We start from the raw sequence: 19,451 nt of genomic DNA, 5'->3' as shown, positions 1-19,451 counted from the left end.
AGAGAGAGAAAGGGAAAAAAAGTAAGAGAAAGAGCAACAAAAAAAAAGCAGCAAAAAGAAAAACAAAAGAGAAAGAACAACATAAAGAAAAAAAAGGGAGAAAGAGCGAGAGAGAAAAGGGAGAAAGAGGCAAGAGAGAGAGACAAATCTAATAAAATATATAGTATTGTTATATATTGCTATAAATGGTAATAATTAAAGAGTATATTTAAAATAAGTAATTATTTTTTAAAAGGGATCCACTCAAGTAATTAGCCCAAAAAATAAAGACTCAAGTATGCATCAACTATAACAAGAAATAAAATCTTATTGAAGTTGGTTATTACCCACATAAAACACGTCTCCTTGTATGAGTTCTTAGTCACAACCTTAGCCCGCAAAATAGCCCATATTATAATGGGTTGGGTGAGTTACTTTTTAGATAGATAAAATATATGTTTATACCCATATTTAACCCATGGAAATATGGGTATTCATGGGTAAAATATAGGTTAGCCAAATCGGTTAAGCTTTCAACTTTTATTCACTCAAAATTCAACATATCATCAAACGTGTTTTAACTTCTCTTCTTTTTTATGTTCCTAATTATTCTTCTCTATAATTGAAAAAGATAAAGTGTTTGACCCTCCAAAAAAATATGTACTATATTACATGTCCATTTCTTTTGTTAATTATAATTATATTTTTTTTATTTGTTTAATTTATATTGGATAACAAATAATAGTGTAAAGTAAGCAAATCATGTATTAGTATTGATATTGCGTAAAGTGCATTAAGCACGTTTTACTCCTAAAATGCAAATATTCATTTACATTGAAATTTAAAATATTTTTTCTTTGTTATTACATAAATTTATTTATATTGAAAGTTAATAGGAATCTTTTTTGACTTTGATGATACAATAAAACTAAATAAAATATTTTCAACATTTTTCAACTAAAAAAAGACTAAAATATTTTATCCATGTTTAATTATAAAGTAAAGTACTATCTTATTCATGGAAATATGGGTAAATATGAATAAACTTGTATTTTACCCAACCCATTTGTTACCCATATGAAATATGAGTTGGTTGAATTATTACCCATTTTATGTTGACCATTTTTAACCCGCCTAGATTTTATCAAACCCGCTCATTTGCCACCACTAGTCGCATGATATTAAAGAAACCTTACCCCCTATACAAGAACCAGGTTCTTGTACGTTTACCAAAATAAAAAATCGCAACACAATAAAAAAAGATTTTATCATGGAAACCTTCCTAAAGGAAGGAAAAAACCACACCACAATTGTATCACCATTAAGAACAATTCAAGATTACAACTCAATAATCAATGAACTAACTCTATTACCTTTACTCTCAATCGATTAACTATAATCGAAGACTACTCTCCAAGAAGTCAAACTCGCTTCTTGTTACAATGCTCTCAAACTCTCTTTAACTCAATTCCCCAAGAAGTCAAAACCCACTTCCTGTTATAATTCTCTCAAACTCTCTCTTTTCTCTCTTAGAACACACCTCCTAAACACTGATTCAAGAAGAACCAATGTAACACATTACTTCAGAAAGAACTCCCAACTCTAGTACTTTCGCATTTACTCATTTCCTCTTTTAATTAACTCGGCTTGGTGTTTTTGACACACTTTTCCTATTTTATCTCTGAATAAGTGAATTCTTCCCGCCTCTTTATTTTAAGTCTGGTATGTGTTATGTGAACCTTGTTCATGCTGACTTCATCAAAAGTATTTTGAGCAATTCATTATTCATCAATTTCCCCCTTTTTGATGATGACAAATATACTCCATTTCCTACACCTATGTCAACAAAACACTTCCCCCCTTTTGACATATCAAAAAAAGGATAAAGATCATAACAACAGGAGATCATTACAAACGCATAGTTATAGGGGCACCACTTAGACATGATAACATAAGGTGAACAAGATCTAAGAATATTATCCATCCAAACAAAAAGATAAGAACAAATCAAAGACCAATAATCAAGCAAAACTGAATGCATCAGGTTTTAAGTTCACAGAGCTCCAAAAAAATATCCAACATTGACACAAAACATAGCTATTCACGAGATTGTCTCCAAAGAAGCCAAAAGGAATGATTTAGGAAGTGCAAGGAGGGGGGTAGGTGGGGTATGAGATAGGGCCAGGAACTCTAACACATGATCCACACGAGCATTATTGCAGTAGTAACTGGTCTTTCAATCTAGCTACTCCCCTTTATGACTCAGCTAGGTTAGTACAAAGAGTATCAATCTCAGTATGTAAGGAGGGCAACATTATGTTCCCTGGCAGCATAAAGAACATTAAGAAGAATGGCAACTAGGCCAGTACCCTCGGAGCAGTAGCAGAATCTAGTCGTCATTATCAAGCAGTCTACAATCAGCAAGAGTAGACCTAAGTAATCATATCCTTCCTTTTCAGAACTCTCCATTCCTCTAAGGGAACATTAATATCTTTAAACATAATAGTGGAGAGGTTGCTAAAAGTCAACTGATGAGCACCAGGTTTAGGATCAATCACGCGTGGCGTGTGTTTTATCATAAGAGAAGGCTAGTCAATAGGTTCTTTGTTTTTCGAGGGCATTGGCTATCCCCATATCCTTAAATAAAGCCTCATGGCATTTCTCCCCCCTAGAAAGAACCCCCTTGTGCACTAATTCGTACAACAATTAGTGAAAAGGTGTCATTTCCCCTTTAAGCACCTTTCTTGGTCGTGCAAAGACCCTCCCTTGTGTGTACTTAGATGTGAGAAAACAATTTTCATCTTTCGTCCACACGTATTCACCTAGCCCATCTGTCGGAATATGAAAAATTTCACGAAGATGGACATTATCAAATATTACAACCCCATCGACAAAGGAAGTAGAAACATTATCTTCCAACACATTTAGGTTCACATAAAATTCAACCACCTCATTTTCATGGACCTCTAACCTTGTGTCCAGAACCACCCAACCCTGAAATTACAACAAGTCAAGCACCTTTTTAACCACATCTAAAGTCCGAACCTTGGGATGAGAGGTTCTCCCCCTCAAAACTGCTTTAGACCCAAAATACATTTCCTTCCGATTTTTCCAAGTACTTGGCAAAATTCTTACTCATTTTTTTGTGGGGGAGAGAGGAACTAGAGGAAATAGAATCATCAGGTGCCTCATCACAGTCTGAATCAAGAACAATAGGAGACTGAGTGGAGCGAACCAGAGACTTACCGGCGTGACGATATTTCTTGCTTGATTCAACAACCTCATTGAGTTGGGCCTGACTAGAGCTTCGTGTGAATGGGACGTGGATAATGGTCTGCTTTTGATCAATATGCTTGCATGGTTTCTGAGGAAAAATTTCACGTAGTTGACTAAGGGGAACCTCATCGATGTCTAGGTTTTGTTAATAAGTGGTCTAGGTGGGCATTGGGGTAGGAGTGGATGTAGGGAGAGGGATTTCTTGGGATGGTTGTGGGACTAATGGTCTTGAAGGAGTGGATATTTGGGAAAGAAAATTAGAGTTAGGGTTTTCGACAGGCGGTGGAGATGGTGAGGGAGTGAAAGGGTCGCCGGAGGCGTATAGTGGTAGAAGAGAGGATGACCGGATCAAAGATGGTGACCGGTGAGGATGGAGTTGATGAGGCAGAGATGAAGGTGTGGTGGAGGTGACGCCTTCCCCCCTGAGATGATTCCCTAGGTGACTCGGGCATGGATGCCTTTCCGGTGAGGAGGAGTCCTCATCAACGGAGTTGGAGACTAGGTTTGGTAGTGTAGACATTGTGAGGGTTTATGGGTTTGAGAGGATTTAGGGTGCGTATGTGAGAGATGAGTGTATAGGATTATTGGTAATGAAGGAGTAATGATGGGATTTTGACATTTGATTGAAAGTTTAATAGATGATTGAGTTTCGTAAAAGATGAGTGACTGTGGATTATTGATAATGAGTTTTCCCGCGTAAATGTCAAGGTTTTTAAAGGTGGGTGTATTTAGATGGACCAAGTTCATAAGCTTCTTTCAATACAAAATCAAATGTTGGAATGTGATGCAAAATTGGATATAATGAGGATTGATGAATACCTATTAAGACGAGAACTTGTTCTTGACAGGAGAGCTCCTTTGCAACATAGTTATAGAAATTTGAGGGTAATATTATTAGACCTGATCGGAGTGTTGTCTTACTATAAATGTATATATGTGACAAGGTACAAAGGTGAGTTAATGACAATTATGTGCTGAAATCATTCTTCAATTCTTTCATCATGAATATGCATTGTAAGAGAAAAGTCATTCTTGATACACTAGCCATAAGGCCAGTCGATTTTGTTGAAATTGTTCTCTTCCAAGTGCTTCGGTAAAGATATCGGCAACCTGGTCTTTAGTCATAGAAAAATTCATGATGTTGAGTCTGTTCTCCACATTGTCCCTGAGAAAGTGGTGTACATATATATGCTTTGTTCATTTGTGTTCGACTGGGTTATTTTCCATATTCAGAGCACATATGTTGTCGCATCTGATAGGTATACAACCTACTTTAATTCCGAAATCTTCAAGGTACTGCTTTATCCATAGGATTTGAGCACAACATGAGGCAGTTGCGATATAGTCAGCTTCAACAGTTGATAGGGAAACCGAGTTTTGCTTCTTTGTAGCCCAAGACACTAGGCATGCTCCCATAAAGTGAGCCATTCCTAATGTGCTTTTTCTATCCACTAGGTATCCGGTGTAGAACCAGGTTCACAGTTCCTTCAAGATATCGTAGAATCCTTTTCACAGCTTCCAGACGAGATTCTTTTGGGCAACATTGAAAATGTGCACATAAACCAACGCTGACCACAATGTCGGGCCTGTCAAAAGTTAAGTATAGGAGGGATCCGATCATTCCTCTATATTTTTTGTTGTTCACTGAAGAACCAGGTTCATCTTTGTTAAACTTGGTTGTCTTGCCAATTAGGGTATCATTTGTCTTAGCTTCATTCATCTCAAACTTCTTAAGTAGCTTTTTGATATATTTTTACTGATGAATTAAAGTACTAGATGGGGACTGCTTGATCTGAAGTCCTGGGAAGAAGTTGAGTTATCTCATCATACTCATTTCAAATTCACTGCTCATTAGTTGTGCAAATTAAACTCCGAGATCTGCATTCATTCCTCCAAATATGATGTCATCTACATACACTTGAACTTTGAGTAAATCTTTACATTGCTTTTGAAGAAATAGCGTCTTGCCAATCTTGCCTCTTGAGTACCCATGTGTAAGAAGGAAGCTTGATAGTCGATTGTACCATGCTCTAGGTGCTTGCTTTAAGTCGTACAGTGCTTTGTCTAGCTTGTAGACAAAGTAATGAGGGTCAAGACTTTCAAAGTCAGGTGGTTGTTTCACATATACCTCTTCTTGAAGAAACCCATTTAGAAATGCACTTTTGACGTCCATCTAATAAAGTTTGAACTCCATATGGGCCGAAAATGCGATCAACATCCTAATTGCTTTGATTCTTGCTACCAGGGAAAATGTTTCATCATAGTCTATCCCTTCTTCCTGATTGTATCCTTATGCGACTAGCTGGCTTTGTTCCGTATTACTTTTCCTTGTTTATCACGTTTGTTTCTGCATACCCATCTAGTTCCTACAACAGTTCTATCATGGGGTCGAGGAACCAGGTTCCAAACCTTGCTGCATTCAAACATAATCAGTTCTTCTTGCATGGCGATAATCTAATGCAGATCTAGGAAGGCTTCTTTGAAGTTTTTTGTTCACTTAAGGACAAGTAAGCTTAAAAGGCACACATGTTCCTTAGTTTATGAATCCCTCGGAGTAAGAATGTTTTGCATTGGATGAGAGCTCTGGTGTTTCCAGTTTCTTGGCTGAATTGTCTGTGCGTTTTCTCTGGAAGATGGACCAGGTTTTATGGGACTCTTCTCATCAATTGTATCTACTATCTCAGGAGCATTCGAAACTGATTTGGGAGTAGGTTCATTTGGAGAGTCATCATCAGATTTGATTACTTCAGGTTGTTGTGGATTTGTCATACCTATTCATGCTTATCATCTTGCAAGTTCCTTTTGATTGAGTTATTTCTTCATCAAAGATGATGTGGACACTTTCCTCTACACGATTTGATCTTTTATTGAGCATTTTATAGGCCATGTTTTGTGATGAGTATCCAAAGTTTTTGGCATCAATTTTTCTAGTGCATTTTTGTGTTGTTGTGCACATAAAAGAAACACCCAAATGCTCTGAGATGTGCTAAGTTGGGCTTTCTTCCTTTCAACAATTCATAAAGAGTTTTGTTTAGTACTGATCTGATCATACATTTGATGATAAGATAATACGAAGTACTACTGCCTCAGCCCAGTAAGACTTTAGAAGATTACTTTATATTAGCATAGTGCATGCGATGTCTTCTAAGGTTCTATTTTTGTGCTCAACTACACCATTTTGTTGTGGTGTTCTTTATGGAGAGAAGTTGTGATAAACCCCATTTTGGCACAGAATTGCAAGAATTTTGAATTTTCAAACTCTAATCCATGATTTGAATGAATGCTAGTGATATCACTTTTAAACTTCTTCTGAACCAGTTTCACAAAAATTTCAAATATGTCATATGTCTCCTCATTTGTTGCAAAGAATATGGTACAGGTGAATCTGGTGTAGTTATCCACAATTACAAAAATATATTTTCCCTCATCTACTTTGCACACACATTGGTCCACTTAAATCTATATGAAGTAGTTCAAAAGGCTTGGTTGTACTTACCATTGCTTTTGGCTTGAATGAGGACTTCACATGTTTTCCTTGAGAACATGCTCCACATACTTGATCATCATTGAATCTCTTAGTAGGTAACCCTTTGATGAGGTTTCTTGATATGGGCTTGTTAATTTTTGAGAAAATGATGTGTCCTAGCCTCTTTTGCCAAAGAAGAGAGCTGTCAGTAATTGTCAGTAATAGCACTGAGACATTTTAGTGAATTCTCTTTAGGGCTCATGATGTCTGCTTTGTATACATTCTTCTGCCTCTTTCCATGAAGAACCAGTTTCCAAAGATTGAATCGAACATTCTCCATTCATTTGAAGTGAACATCACATTGTTTCCTTTTTCGCACATTTGAGACACACTCAACAGATTGTGTTGTAGTCCTTTAACGTAGTACGCATTATCTATTGCTTCAGTGTAATTGAGTCCAACCTTTCTTATTCCCTGAATTTCATCATTTTTTCCATTTCCGAAGGCTACATTTCCACTTTTGTAGTTACTAAGTAAGATGAAGTTATTTTTGTCACCATTCATGTGTCTGGAGAACGTAATGTCTAGGTACCTTTACTTCATCTCTCCTCCCACCAGTTCCTGCATCAATATTCAGAGGTTAGTTTGGGTACCAAGATCCACTTAGGTCCCTGTTTATTAAGAAAAGGATGAATGATATTTTTCTTATACTATCTTGGTTAGGTTTAGGTTTCGAAATCAATTTCGTGATTCCTTCCCCACATGGTTTTCAAAAAAACCTTAGATTATTCTCCTAAGCTATTAACCTTTTAGGGCATGCGTTACTCCTATGTCTAGTTATCCCACATTGAATACATAGACAATCTTTGTTGGGATTTGTGATTTCAATAGACTTCCGGTTGAATCCTATTCCATGTCTAGTGGATGATTGACCCTTTTGGATACTGTCAAGCATGATGGAAGATCTTGTCCATCTCATATTATGCTCTGCTTCCATCTTAGTGATATGAAGCTCTTTGTGGAGAACTTCATTCTTTTTAGTCACTGAGTATAGGTCATTGATTGTTTTTCTCAATATTTTCATTTTCTTCTCTTAAAGACACATAGTCGTCCATCAGTCCATAATTTGCTCTCTTTTAGAACTAGTTGACTGGTATGAATCTATAAAAGTATTTAATAGAGATTCAAGTTTTCTCTTAGAATATGAATGAAGATTTTCTTTGATGTGATGAAAACTTACCTTGGATTGTTTGTCATCTTCTTCATCTTTTTAAAAATTTGTTCTTGCCATCAGTGCCAAAATTGTTTTCTGAGATTGACAAGTATTTCTTTTGTCTTGTACTTCTGTTAAGAAGACTAGTGCAAGAAAGTCATACTTGTCTGTCTCTTCAATTGCCAGTATGACTGATTTCCAAATCCTCCATCTCCATACTCTTCCTCAGATTGATTTCCATAGTTGCAAATGCTCTTTTTACCGAGAGATCAACTTCTTGATTGGCCAGCCTCCTATTTTTGGAAATATACTTATCATTCTTCATTTCCTAGCTTTCTCTAGATTGTTTCTCTTGTCCTCCAAGGCCCATAGTGGAAAAAATTTGATAAAGTAATCTGGACTTCCACATTTGTGATAGACCTGTTCCTTTGGATCCTTCACAGTTGAGTTTTAAAAATTCTTTCTCTAAAATACTTTTCCTTTCTTTAGCATTCTAGAGAATGTCTTGGTCGTTAGTGCGGTGTTTTCATCCTTGAAATCTTCTAGTGTTGTAGCCTTGAGAACCAGGTTCTTATCTTTTCCCGTTCCTCTAATTTCCTTTTCTTGGTTTTTCTTGAGTTCATAGGTCATAAGATTTCTAATGTCATCCATAGTTAGCTTATCTATGTCACGTGCTTCAGTGATAGCTTATACTTTTCTCTCCCAAGATTCTGGAAGAACACTTAGAAGTTTTCTGATGGCTGTTCTGTTAGGAATTACTTCTCCTAATGAGTAGATTTCGTTGATGATTGCAGTGAACCTGGTATGGATATCTTGAATTGTTTCACCTTCTACCATTCAAAACAACTCACGTATTGCCTGTTCAAATTGTCAATTTTAGACTTCTTTACCTGAGTTGTCCCTTCATGAGTGGTTTGTAGTATTTCCCATATTGATTTTGCATCCTGACATAATGAGATCCGATTATACTCATCTGGACCTATAACGCATATCAAAATCTTCTTAGCCTTAGCATTGTTCTGAATTGCAAGTTTATTCCAGTATCCCATTCCTTTCTTTCCTTTGGTATCTTAGTGATTCTATAAGTTCCCTTCTTCATGGGTATGGTTAGTCATCCAAGACAACTCCCCAGAGGTATGAATTTTCTTCTTTAAGGTGATCCATCATGCGGTTCTTCCACCATCCATATACTTTCCATTGAACAGTGGTTGTCAAGTTTGGGAAGTTCCTTCTTGTGGTGTAGGTGGGGCAACCATTGATCCTTTTCAAGATGTGAGTCTTCTAATGTAAAGACCTACTCTGATACTAATTAAATAAAGCTTACCCCTATACAAGAACCAGGTTCTTGTACATTTACCAAAATAAACAATTGCAACACAATAAAATAGAGATTATATCATGGAGACCTTCGTCCCTCAATGAAAGGAAAAAACCACACCACAGTTTTATTACCTTTAAGCACAATTCAAGATTACAACTAAATAATCAATTTGAAAGTTAATAGGAATCTTTTTTGACTTTGATGATACAATAAAACTAAATAAAATATTTTCAACATTTTTCAACTAAAAAAAGACTAAAATATTTTATCCATGTTTAATTATAAAGTAAAGTACTATCTTATTCATGGAAATATGGGTAAATATGAATAAACTTGTATTTTACCCAACCCATTTGTTACCCATATGAAATATGAGTTGGTTGAATTATTACCCATTTTATGTTGACCATTTTTAACCCGCCTAGATTTTATCAAACCCGCTCATTTGCCACCACTAGTCGCATGATATTAAAGAAACCTTACCCCCTATACAAGAACCAGGTTCTTGTACGTTTACCAAAATAAAAAATCGCAACACAATAAAAAAAGATTTTATCATGGAAACCTTCCTAAAGGAAGGAAAAAACCACACCACAATTGTATCACCATTAAGAACAATTCAAGATTACAACTCAATAATTAAAGGGACTAACTCTAGTACCTTTACTCTCTATCGATTAACTATAATCGAAGACTCTACTCTCAAAAAAGTCAAACTCGCTTCTTGTTATAATTCTCTCAAACTCTCTGTCTTTCTCTCTTAGAATACACATCTTAAACACTGATTCAAGACGAACCAATGTAACACTATACTTCAGAAAGAAATCCTAACTCTAGTACTTCTTTCTTTCACTTTCTTGATCTCCTTGATGATTCGGCCTTTGCTTGGAATAATTTCTCTTAATTTGTTATTTCTCAAAGGCAACTATTTCTCTCTTTTGTTTTGTCCTTTTATAGAGGTTGGTTTTTTCCTTGCTCAACTTCTACATGGAAAGAAATAATTTTTCCTAGAAATCTAATCATTTTCCTTATAGAACTTGTTTACCTTCTTAATTTTTGGTCTAGGAGTCTTTTGCTTTTATTGTTTTCCTCTTTTAGTTCGGCTTGCTGTTTTGGACACGCTTTTGCTTTTTTATCTCTGAATAAGTGAACTCTTCCTGCCTCTTCATATTAAGTTTGGTATGTGTTATGTGAACCTTGTTCATGTTGTCATCATCAAAAGTATTTTGATTAATTCATTATTCACAATATGCCCTCTGGGTGTGGCTTGTGGAGGAATATATTTAAGGGATGAGATGATTTTAGTGCTAACATCTCATTTAAGGTAGGATATAGGAGGAGGTTTAGTTTCTAGGGACAAAGGTGGTGTGGCAGAGATATTACTGAACGATGATCTCCTGATTTTGTTCTGAATATCATGTGAAGGAAACTTGACGCTACACCTAATTAGGGGAACACAAGGAAAATAGAACTTTTGGGATTTTACATTTAGAAGGGATTTCCACAATTGGGAGGTAAATGAGTTTCAAAGGTTGTTGGCACTACTTTTTAGGAAAGTTACTCCAGTGGATAATCCCGATGCTTTGTGGTGGGTTTGGGGAACAATGGATTTCTCTTAGTTAATTTTTATTTATGAATTTTTTTTATTAGGGAGAAGGTTAAGTTTCTAGGTTATGTAGTATGGGTTCCACAAATGCTGAAGAAGGTGTGTTTTTTTTTCTTCCCCAACTGCTAGAGTGGTGATCTTGATGGCGGAAAATCTGAGAAAGCGAAAGATTGTTTGCATCATATGGTGTATCATGTGTAAAGAAGCGGGTGAGGACGTCAATTATCTTATTCTACATTATGATATTACAATGAGGTCATGCTGGGATTTGTTTAGGTGGTTTTGAACTTCTTGGGAAAGGCCAAAATCTTTGAAAGATTTGATGTTTTGTTGGAGGAGCGGGAGAAAGAGGAGAAGATGTAGGGCATGGAACATGGCTTTTCTTGTGTTGATGTGGGTTGTTTGGGGAGAGAAATAATAGAGCTTTTGAGGGGATAAAGTCTATTATTACTATGCTTAACAAAGGTGTCCGGTCATTTATTTTCTTTTGGTGCACTCGTAAAGTTCCTTGTTGTTTAGAAGTGATGCAAGCCAAGTTTAACCTTGCGCAGGTAGCCAAGATAAGGAGATGGTACACTTTTTGTCTAGTCGGGAAGCTTGGAGGGTTCTTGGAATGAAGAGTTAAAGTTCAAGAGCATACTAAAGTGGAAGTACAAGGGAGAAATAGGTTATTCTGAAAACAACACAAGACTTTTGACTAATAAGACTAGGAAGATCCTTAACTCATTAAGGGTATTATTTTAATCATCATCATTATTTCTTTAGTCTTAGCCTATTCTAGTATAAATACTATAATATGTCATTTTAGTAGGTAGATTATTTTTGTGATATTGAGATTATGAGTGATCAGTGTTCAGGAAAGCGAGCGCTTCATCGCTCTAGCCTTCTACGCTTCACATACTAGAATGAGTATGTGAGCGCTTCATCGCTTAAAGCGTGAAGCGGGGCCTTATCGCTTTTTTCCGCTTCACGCTTCCCTGAACACTGTGAGTGATACTCTAGAGTCTAGAGAGAGTTGGGGCTATGGCCTTTATTGCTATTCCATGTCTATAAATTGCTGGCTTGACAAAGCTTTCCTCTTGAAGGTTATCTTCTACTTAGGTGCTTGTTGGATTCTATTAATCGAGGGTTTAAGGTTTCTATTGCTATAGTTTTCAATTAATCTCCATCTGGTATTTTATCTGTCCTTCTATTTTTAATTCTTGTTCTTAGTGTTAAGGTTTCAACTTTCACATTTCAGTTTTATATCAAGAAGAACGGGTGGAATTTGTAGAGAATCATGTATTTTTTTGTAGATTCTTAACCTTTTGGTATACAATGAAATATGTTTACCTTATAAAATAAACAAAATGAAACATTTCCCTCAATCCCAAATACTAACCATTATAAAAAAAATTGTTTTGATATTATATACAATATTATTAATGATTCACTTGGAAATAACATATCCATTATGAGTTTATCTTTTAGAAACACTAATAATTTGTTTTTCAGGTCCATTTCATTTCAATGTTGAGGTTTTTTTGATTAAGTAGATTCATTGCTGGCATCAAGAAGATGCTAAGTGTCATCTTCATTATCGTCTATGCCAAAGTAGGAAGCTGACAAGCAACAAAAAAAGTCTATACTTAAAAACTATTTAGAATATTAGTTCTAGGAGAGAAAACAAGAAGTAGTCTATGTGGATGCAGATAACAAACTAAAAGTATTTTTAGGGAAAGGTACCGGGGGATAGTTTGTCCCAACAGAACAGAAGTATATATTGGATTTTTACAGGTCTCGTTATCATTCTTGAACTTACCAATCACTTTGTCATGTAATCCCATTGCATTGCACTCCCATAACATTCTCTGTGTCATCCATCCTTTGTTGAATATGTATTTCACCTTTATCTTCATGCCATGCTTATGAAGAATAAGAAGTTAATATTTGAGTTTCCAACATTTAGGCACCATATATAACATCATTTGGTCTCACTTTTTCTTGTTCTTCTTATAATGTTAAACTTGTAGTGCATATTCCGTCTTATTTCTACTTATCCTAAAAACTATGATCTCTAGTATTCATCTCCATAATACCAGCTTTTGGTTTACTCCCTTTCTAATTTTTTCAATAATTACGATACGATTTGCAGATAGCAATATCATGCACCATGAAACATTAATTTTTATTCTTTTGGTCGACTAACTTTGTAATTTTTTCTTATGTATCGACATGGATGCATTCTTCTCCACTTGTTTGGCCTCCTTTGTCCTAATGAAATATTAAACAACTTAATTAGCCATTTTACTATAACCTAAATAATGCAATATCCTATATACCATATAAACTACATGCCTTTTTTTGCGAGCAACTTTCACATATAGCAAAAATAAAAATCATATTTGTATGTTATAGCTATAGTTTGCATAATTGCGCTTCATAATTTTTTTTATGTTTGCTATAGAGCTTGTGATTTGTATAATTCGCTATACATATACGAATGGCTATTAATATGTATATTTCGTTATACATATACGAATGGCTATTAATATGTATATTTCAGTATACATATACGAATATGGTTATTAATATGTATATTTCGGTATACATATACAAATCAATTGTATAATATTTGTTTGTATAAAGCGAGAAAGAGAGAAAGACAGAAGAAAACTGGGTAAGGAAAGATTTGTATTTGTATAATTTTAAGTGTATAGGACGAAAATATATGTATTTGTATATACAATTTTCTCTCGCTTTATACAAACAGAAAAACAATTTATACATTTGTGTTGTATAAAGTGAGAGAGGCGAGGTGAGAGAGATTCGATGGGAGAGAGGCGACTGGCAAAACAGTTTGCGACAGATTTGAATTAAATGAAATTGTGTTTATAACATTTAATTTGAATTAATAGTTTTCTATTTCATACAATTTTCCCTTTTTTATTATCCCTCTTATTATTATGTCATTCTTGAGTAGTATATCTAAGTCTAGATGTGTAGCTAGGTTTGTATGGGTGACAAATGAATGAAGATTTATCCTCAAGAGTTTATCAAAATCGCATTCCCATCCTCATGATTTACCCTTTCCTTCTCTAATATGTTTTTGTGGCATCTTGGTACAAGTCAAAGATTTACCTCAGGTTGGGTGTCATCTTGTCTGATCACTTTTAGGGCTTCTCCATTTTTTTTATTTTGCTTTAGTAGGTTTTGCATATCCTCATTCCACCATTACTATTCTCTTGACACATGTAAAGTTTAATGTCTTGTATGGTTTCACCTATTGTGTATGTTACTTGTTCAACTTAATATTATATACTTCTTTTTTTAGCATTCTCCTCCTAGTATGTCGGATTTCCGAAAGACCAATTATTAAATTACATAAGACATCTTTTTAAATGTTCTCAACTGAACATTGTTGATTTTGTTTTTTGACTTATAACAATTGATAATGTTGCAGGTAACACTCGTGAAGATGGTAAACAAAGCAACTGCCAACATTCCAAATTGGTGAGCAGAGCAGTGATATTATACTATTTGAAGCCCAACCTACACAAAACAAACAATTCTTTTTTTACTCACAAAAATGTTATACATACAAGGTTTATAATGGAAATGTTTATCTAGTAAACATCTTTTTGTTGGAAAACTATATGCACGGCGGAAGCATACCCGAATTTTTTTCGTTCGAAATTTCTTATCACATATCATTATCTGTGAAATAGATACACGAATCAAGAACAGAGAACAAAATTCTAAAACTATTTACATTATCTGAATACTATTTTTTTAAAATCAGCATATTTATGTATACATTGAATATTAAAATTCAAAACATACCTTATAGATATTTATGCATCTTGAACAACAAATTTTGAAGAAAAAATAATCACTCATGCAACATACATATATGGTGTCAGATATTCACTCTAATAAATTAAGAACAAGAGCCAACTCAGATGGAGAGTATATTGTTAATTTAAACCAAGTGAATATCATTATCCCTAGATCCATTGATCCAACCATATATTACTCAGATAGGGAGAGTCAATACAAATTATCAAAACTAGAGATTAAATCTAGTGACTTGTACTAATTTCATCCGACATTGAGGAAGGTCTAAGCCAACACATGAACTTAATACTTCACTAGAATTTAGTCATCCATAGAGAACACACTCTATCACCTTTGTATCATAGTCGAGTAATTATTCATTTAAATTAATTTTCAAGATACAAAAATATCTAAAAAATAATAAGTTCATCTAAAAAACCTCAAATTTCCAAATCACTTCATAACTATGAATATTTTTAATTTGATCGTTTCTGATGAACCTACTAATATCAGATCAATTAGAGTTTAAAAATAATTTCATCTCCAAAGTTATGATTAAATTCAGATTAAAACGATTTAAGAAAAATAATCAGATCCATATCCTTATCATATATCAATTCATGTTAACTCATCCATGTGTAATCACGTGCCACATTTAACATAAATAAAACTGATATAAGGGATTATATTCATACTAAATCACATTTTAATTCCAAAGAGCGACTTAAAAAACCATTTTAAGGGCCTCAAAACTATAACCACATAGCAATGAGTATTTCTTACTAGTATGTCACCAATGAAATGACCAAATTCAAATTCAAGTGGTTTACGTATCTTTAGGAATTAAAACAATATGACTTTATCAAATTTTAATCTGACAAACTACCTAAAACCCATCTAAATAATTTTTGATGGAACCATCAAATTTCGAGTAAATCATAGATCAAGAAATTCATGACCACCTAAACAATGACCGAATTTGAAAAATAATCGTTTTAGACCTAGTTTAAGATTAAAATAACATGATTCAGATTTTCATTCTCTTTTTATAATTATCTCAGGAGCATGAAACATACATTGTGTCCTTCCTTTGGCAAAGACACTCAATACCTTCTTATAATAAATTATTCTCTAAATTAATACACTTGAGAATCCAAGATATTATGTTTCTCTTTTTGAGTGAAAACCTCGATATTTCTACTCATGAATTAATTAAGCATCACTAGTATTTTAAGGTAAATCACCATTTATGCAAATAAATATTTGCCACTAATATTAACTTAGAATAATTTATACATGATGAATTGAGGATCTTCTAATGACTCAAATAAATAGACCATTTTAGTGAATCCTATTTATTAATCATAATTCTCAATTCATGTAGTACAAAATATATTATCACATGTATAAAGTCTAAAGAATTTTCAACGATTTCAAATAAATAAACCACTTAAGTGATAACTATTTATCAACCAAAAAATTCTTAATTAATGAATAATATGCTCAAATAATTATTGAACAAAAAGAAAAAAAATCCAATTGACCAGAATAGTGTTTGTCACCACCACTTAATAAGGTTTGGAGTCAACAATTAGTCAAGAACAAATCTTATAAAGTTAAGAAAATACTTCACAATCAGTGAATGTTTATTTGTTCATCAACAACCTCTATGATTCCCTTTCTTATTAAGCTTTGCAAATTTGATGGATTAATAAGAAACAACCCTATAAAAATTTCAACTAGCCGCTGAAAACAAAAAATCAATTACATGTGCAGAAATTCGTACTGACATTTATTAAATAAAATACATCCATTGAACTTTAACTTTTCTTTTAATTGATAAAAAAATTTCAATTTGGGTTCCATTAATTTAAAAATAAAGGATTTTGAATAATCTTTAGGACAAGTGTTTACTGTTGCTGTCCATTCCTACGTGAAAGTGAAAAACTGTCGCCAACACATTTTGCCCTCTTGATCATCTCATTATCAAGCTTTGCAAATTTGATGGATTAATAAGAAACAACCCTAAAAAATTGCAACTAGCCGCCGAAAACAAAAAATCAATTACATGTGCAGAAATTTGTACTTTCATTTATTAAATGAAAGAAATTCATTGAACTTTAACTTTTCTTTTAACTAATAAAAAGTTTTCAATTTGGGTTCCATTAATTTATAAATAAAGGACTTCAAATAATCATTAGGTCAAGTGTTTACTATTGCTGTCCATTTCCACGTGAAAGTGAAAAATTATCGCCAACACGTTTTGCCCTCTTGATCATCTCACAATTTAAGAGCGTATGTACTTTAGCCAATGAATCAAAAACCTTCAGGTTTCATCTGATTTGTTCTTTTCGCGATAAAAATATGTTTACCAACCAAGAATCATACATACAATTACACATACATATATTGTATGTTATCTATAAAGATGTAAGTATGGCTCTTGATGCCAATTGTTGGAAAACTATATGCACAGCAGAAGCATATCAGAATCATAGAACTTACATGAATAATAGACAACACATAGTTTATGCTAGAACAAGTACAATCCTATTAGACCACATAAACTTTCTAAAATTTAATTCAAGAATTACCTGTTGAAGCGTGAGCAGATATCTTCAAGTGAATCCACAAGCTAGTCAACAAGCTAGAACTTTCAAGAAAATTCACAAGTTAGTCCACAAACTGGACCAGAGTTCTGCGGTCTTCTACAGTGATCCCAAGTTCACTTTCGAACTCACTCAATACTTGGGTGGACAAGTATTTTATAAAAAAAGTTATATCAATTCAAGGGTTAAAAGAATCTCTATTTATAGAGATTTCTTCCTAGTCCAAGGAGAAGGAATACCATGTCTTTCCTTAGAATAGAAAAAGATATGTACATCTCCCTTTCCTTAGAATAGAAAAGTCATGTCCCTCTTCCTTTTCTTAGAATAGAAAAAGTGATATACTTCTCTCTTGCCTTAGAATGGAGAAAGACACATATTTATCCTTTTCCTTAGAATAGAGAAAGACACATACTTCTCCCTTTTCCCTTTAAAATAGATTCTGAGTTCTAGTTAAATATGGACACGGTAGGGACCATAAAATTAATTACTGAGGCTTCATATATTGGAAATTATTTCAAATAATTAATTTGAATTATTCTTACCATAATAACTTACAAATCATTCCACTAGAAATTCTTAATTGCACTTTTCTATTTATATTTTGAAATTACCCATTAAACACATATGTAATTCCCCATGTTAAGATTACATATATTAATCAATAAATTAAATTACTGACAAACTTAATTCAATGATCAATTTCCTTTAGAGGACTGCTTAACTTATTTCATATGTCGGATTCATAAATCCACTTGCAAGGTTTGACACGATGAAAACTTTTAAGCTTCTCAAAAAGGCATATCATCAATCTCTATATCGAGACATGGATTCCGTCAACTAACTTTTTATTTCACACATACACACACACACATATATATATATTATCATCATCCAATCTACCAGGTATACTGACCCATCTTAGAATCTCACCTTTTAATAAATCAGAATGATAATTAACATATACAGATATCAGCATTAAGAATATAAGTACATTTAATAGTTTAGAGAATCTGCTTTTGTCAGTTAGTCTAAAATAACTATCTCGACTCAGTCATGTTCAATACATACAAAATGAACTAGCACAAGAAGTTGGAACTATATCATTCCCATAATCAAGATAAACTACATATAATCTTGTGCTACAATCGTACCGATGGCATATTCAATTCCCATCTTAGATTGTGAACTAAAAACTTCATACTTATAAGAACCTATGATTTAATCCTCTGTGTATAAGCTTAAACTCTATACCCTAAATCATCTACTATATAAGTAAATAAACACCATAAACGACCATATGATCTATTAAAATTGAATAAATAGTTATTCTATAATAAATACTATATCTAAACACATGGTTAATAGTATATATTCCAATACTTTTCATAAATGAAATATAGACGGTTAAATCTTTTCTTTTCACTTCTTTTGTCCACCACAAGGAAGAGTCCACAAAGAATATTTCTTTAAATCCAGATAGACATTTAATACCATTAAATTAGACTATCAAAATGTGTTTTCATGTCAATGGTCCGGATATGCTATGTATCATAATATATATTAATAGAGAATGCATAATTCAACCCTCAATTTCAAAAAGACTTTTTAACTTTACTAGTTTTTTGACACGCGCTTTGCATGTGATTACCAATACTAAAAATATATGTTATAGTAAATACTATTGTTTATTTAAGCAAATATTTGAATAATAAACTTAGTACAAAATAATATTGCAGATTCTTTTGTGAATGTTCAATGTGGATCATCATATATATCTCTTATTCACGCGAACCTATAAAGATGGTCAATGAAATTTTTTATTAGTTAAATGTAATAATATTTATATTTATTAATTTGATGAGGTTCAATCATGTAATTAGTTGTATCTCACTAATATTACCTTGTAGACGATATTTGTTGTGTATATAAAAATTAAACTAATACAAACTTCAACTGGCATTAATACAAGTCATATGAACTTTTCTTCGTCTAAAATACTAAAATATTAAGAAACACTAAATAAGTAAAACAAAAAGGGCAATGTTTATATAGTATTAACTATTTTGAAGAAAACTTTCTGACAATCTAAATCACATAAGTAGCATTGATAAAAAAAAGAGTCATTCTTTTGTCTTGAGCATAAAAATAATAAATCGTGGCAATTC

At 33.3% G+C, this 19,451-nt stretch overlaps 1 protein-coding gene across 1 annotated transcript in view; it reads left to right on the top strand.

The window, feature by feature from the left end:
* Positions 1-14,484, top strand: part of LOC102596193 (uncharacterized) — a 25,360-nt gene extending 10,876 nt beyond the window's left edge. The window contains exon 11 of the mRNA XM_006345682.2: positions 14,304-14,484. Within this exon, the coding sequence (XP_006345744.1) occupies positions 14,304-14,357 (54 nt within the window). The 3' untranslated portion in view covers positions 14,358-14,484. The remainder of the gene's footprint in view (positions 1-14,303) is intronic.
* The last annotated feature ends 4,967 nt before the right edge of the window (positions 14,485-19,451 follow it).

Source organism: Solanum tuberosum, unplaced genomic scaffold (genome assembly GCF_000226075.1).
Source record: "Solanum tuberosum cultivar DM 1-3 516 R44 unplaced genomic scaffold, SolTub_3.0 scf00074, whole genome shotgun sequence".
In the NCBI taxonomy this organism is placed as follows: domain Eukaryota; kingdom Viridiplantae; phylum Streptophyta; class Magnoliopsida; order Solanales; family Solanaceae; genus Solanum; species Solanum tuberosum.
The sequence above is the reverse complement of the archived record's forward strand: the minus strand, read 5'-3'. Positions and strand labels throughout refer to the sequence as shown.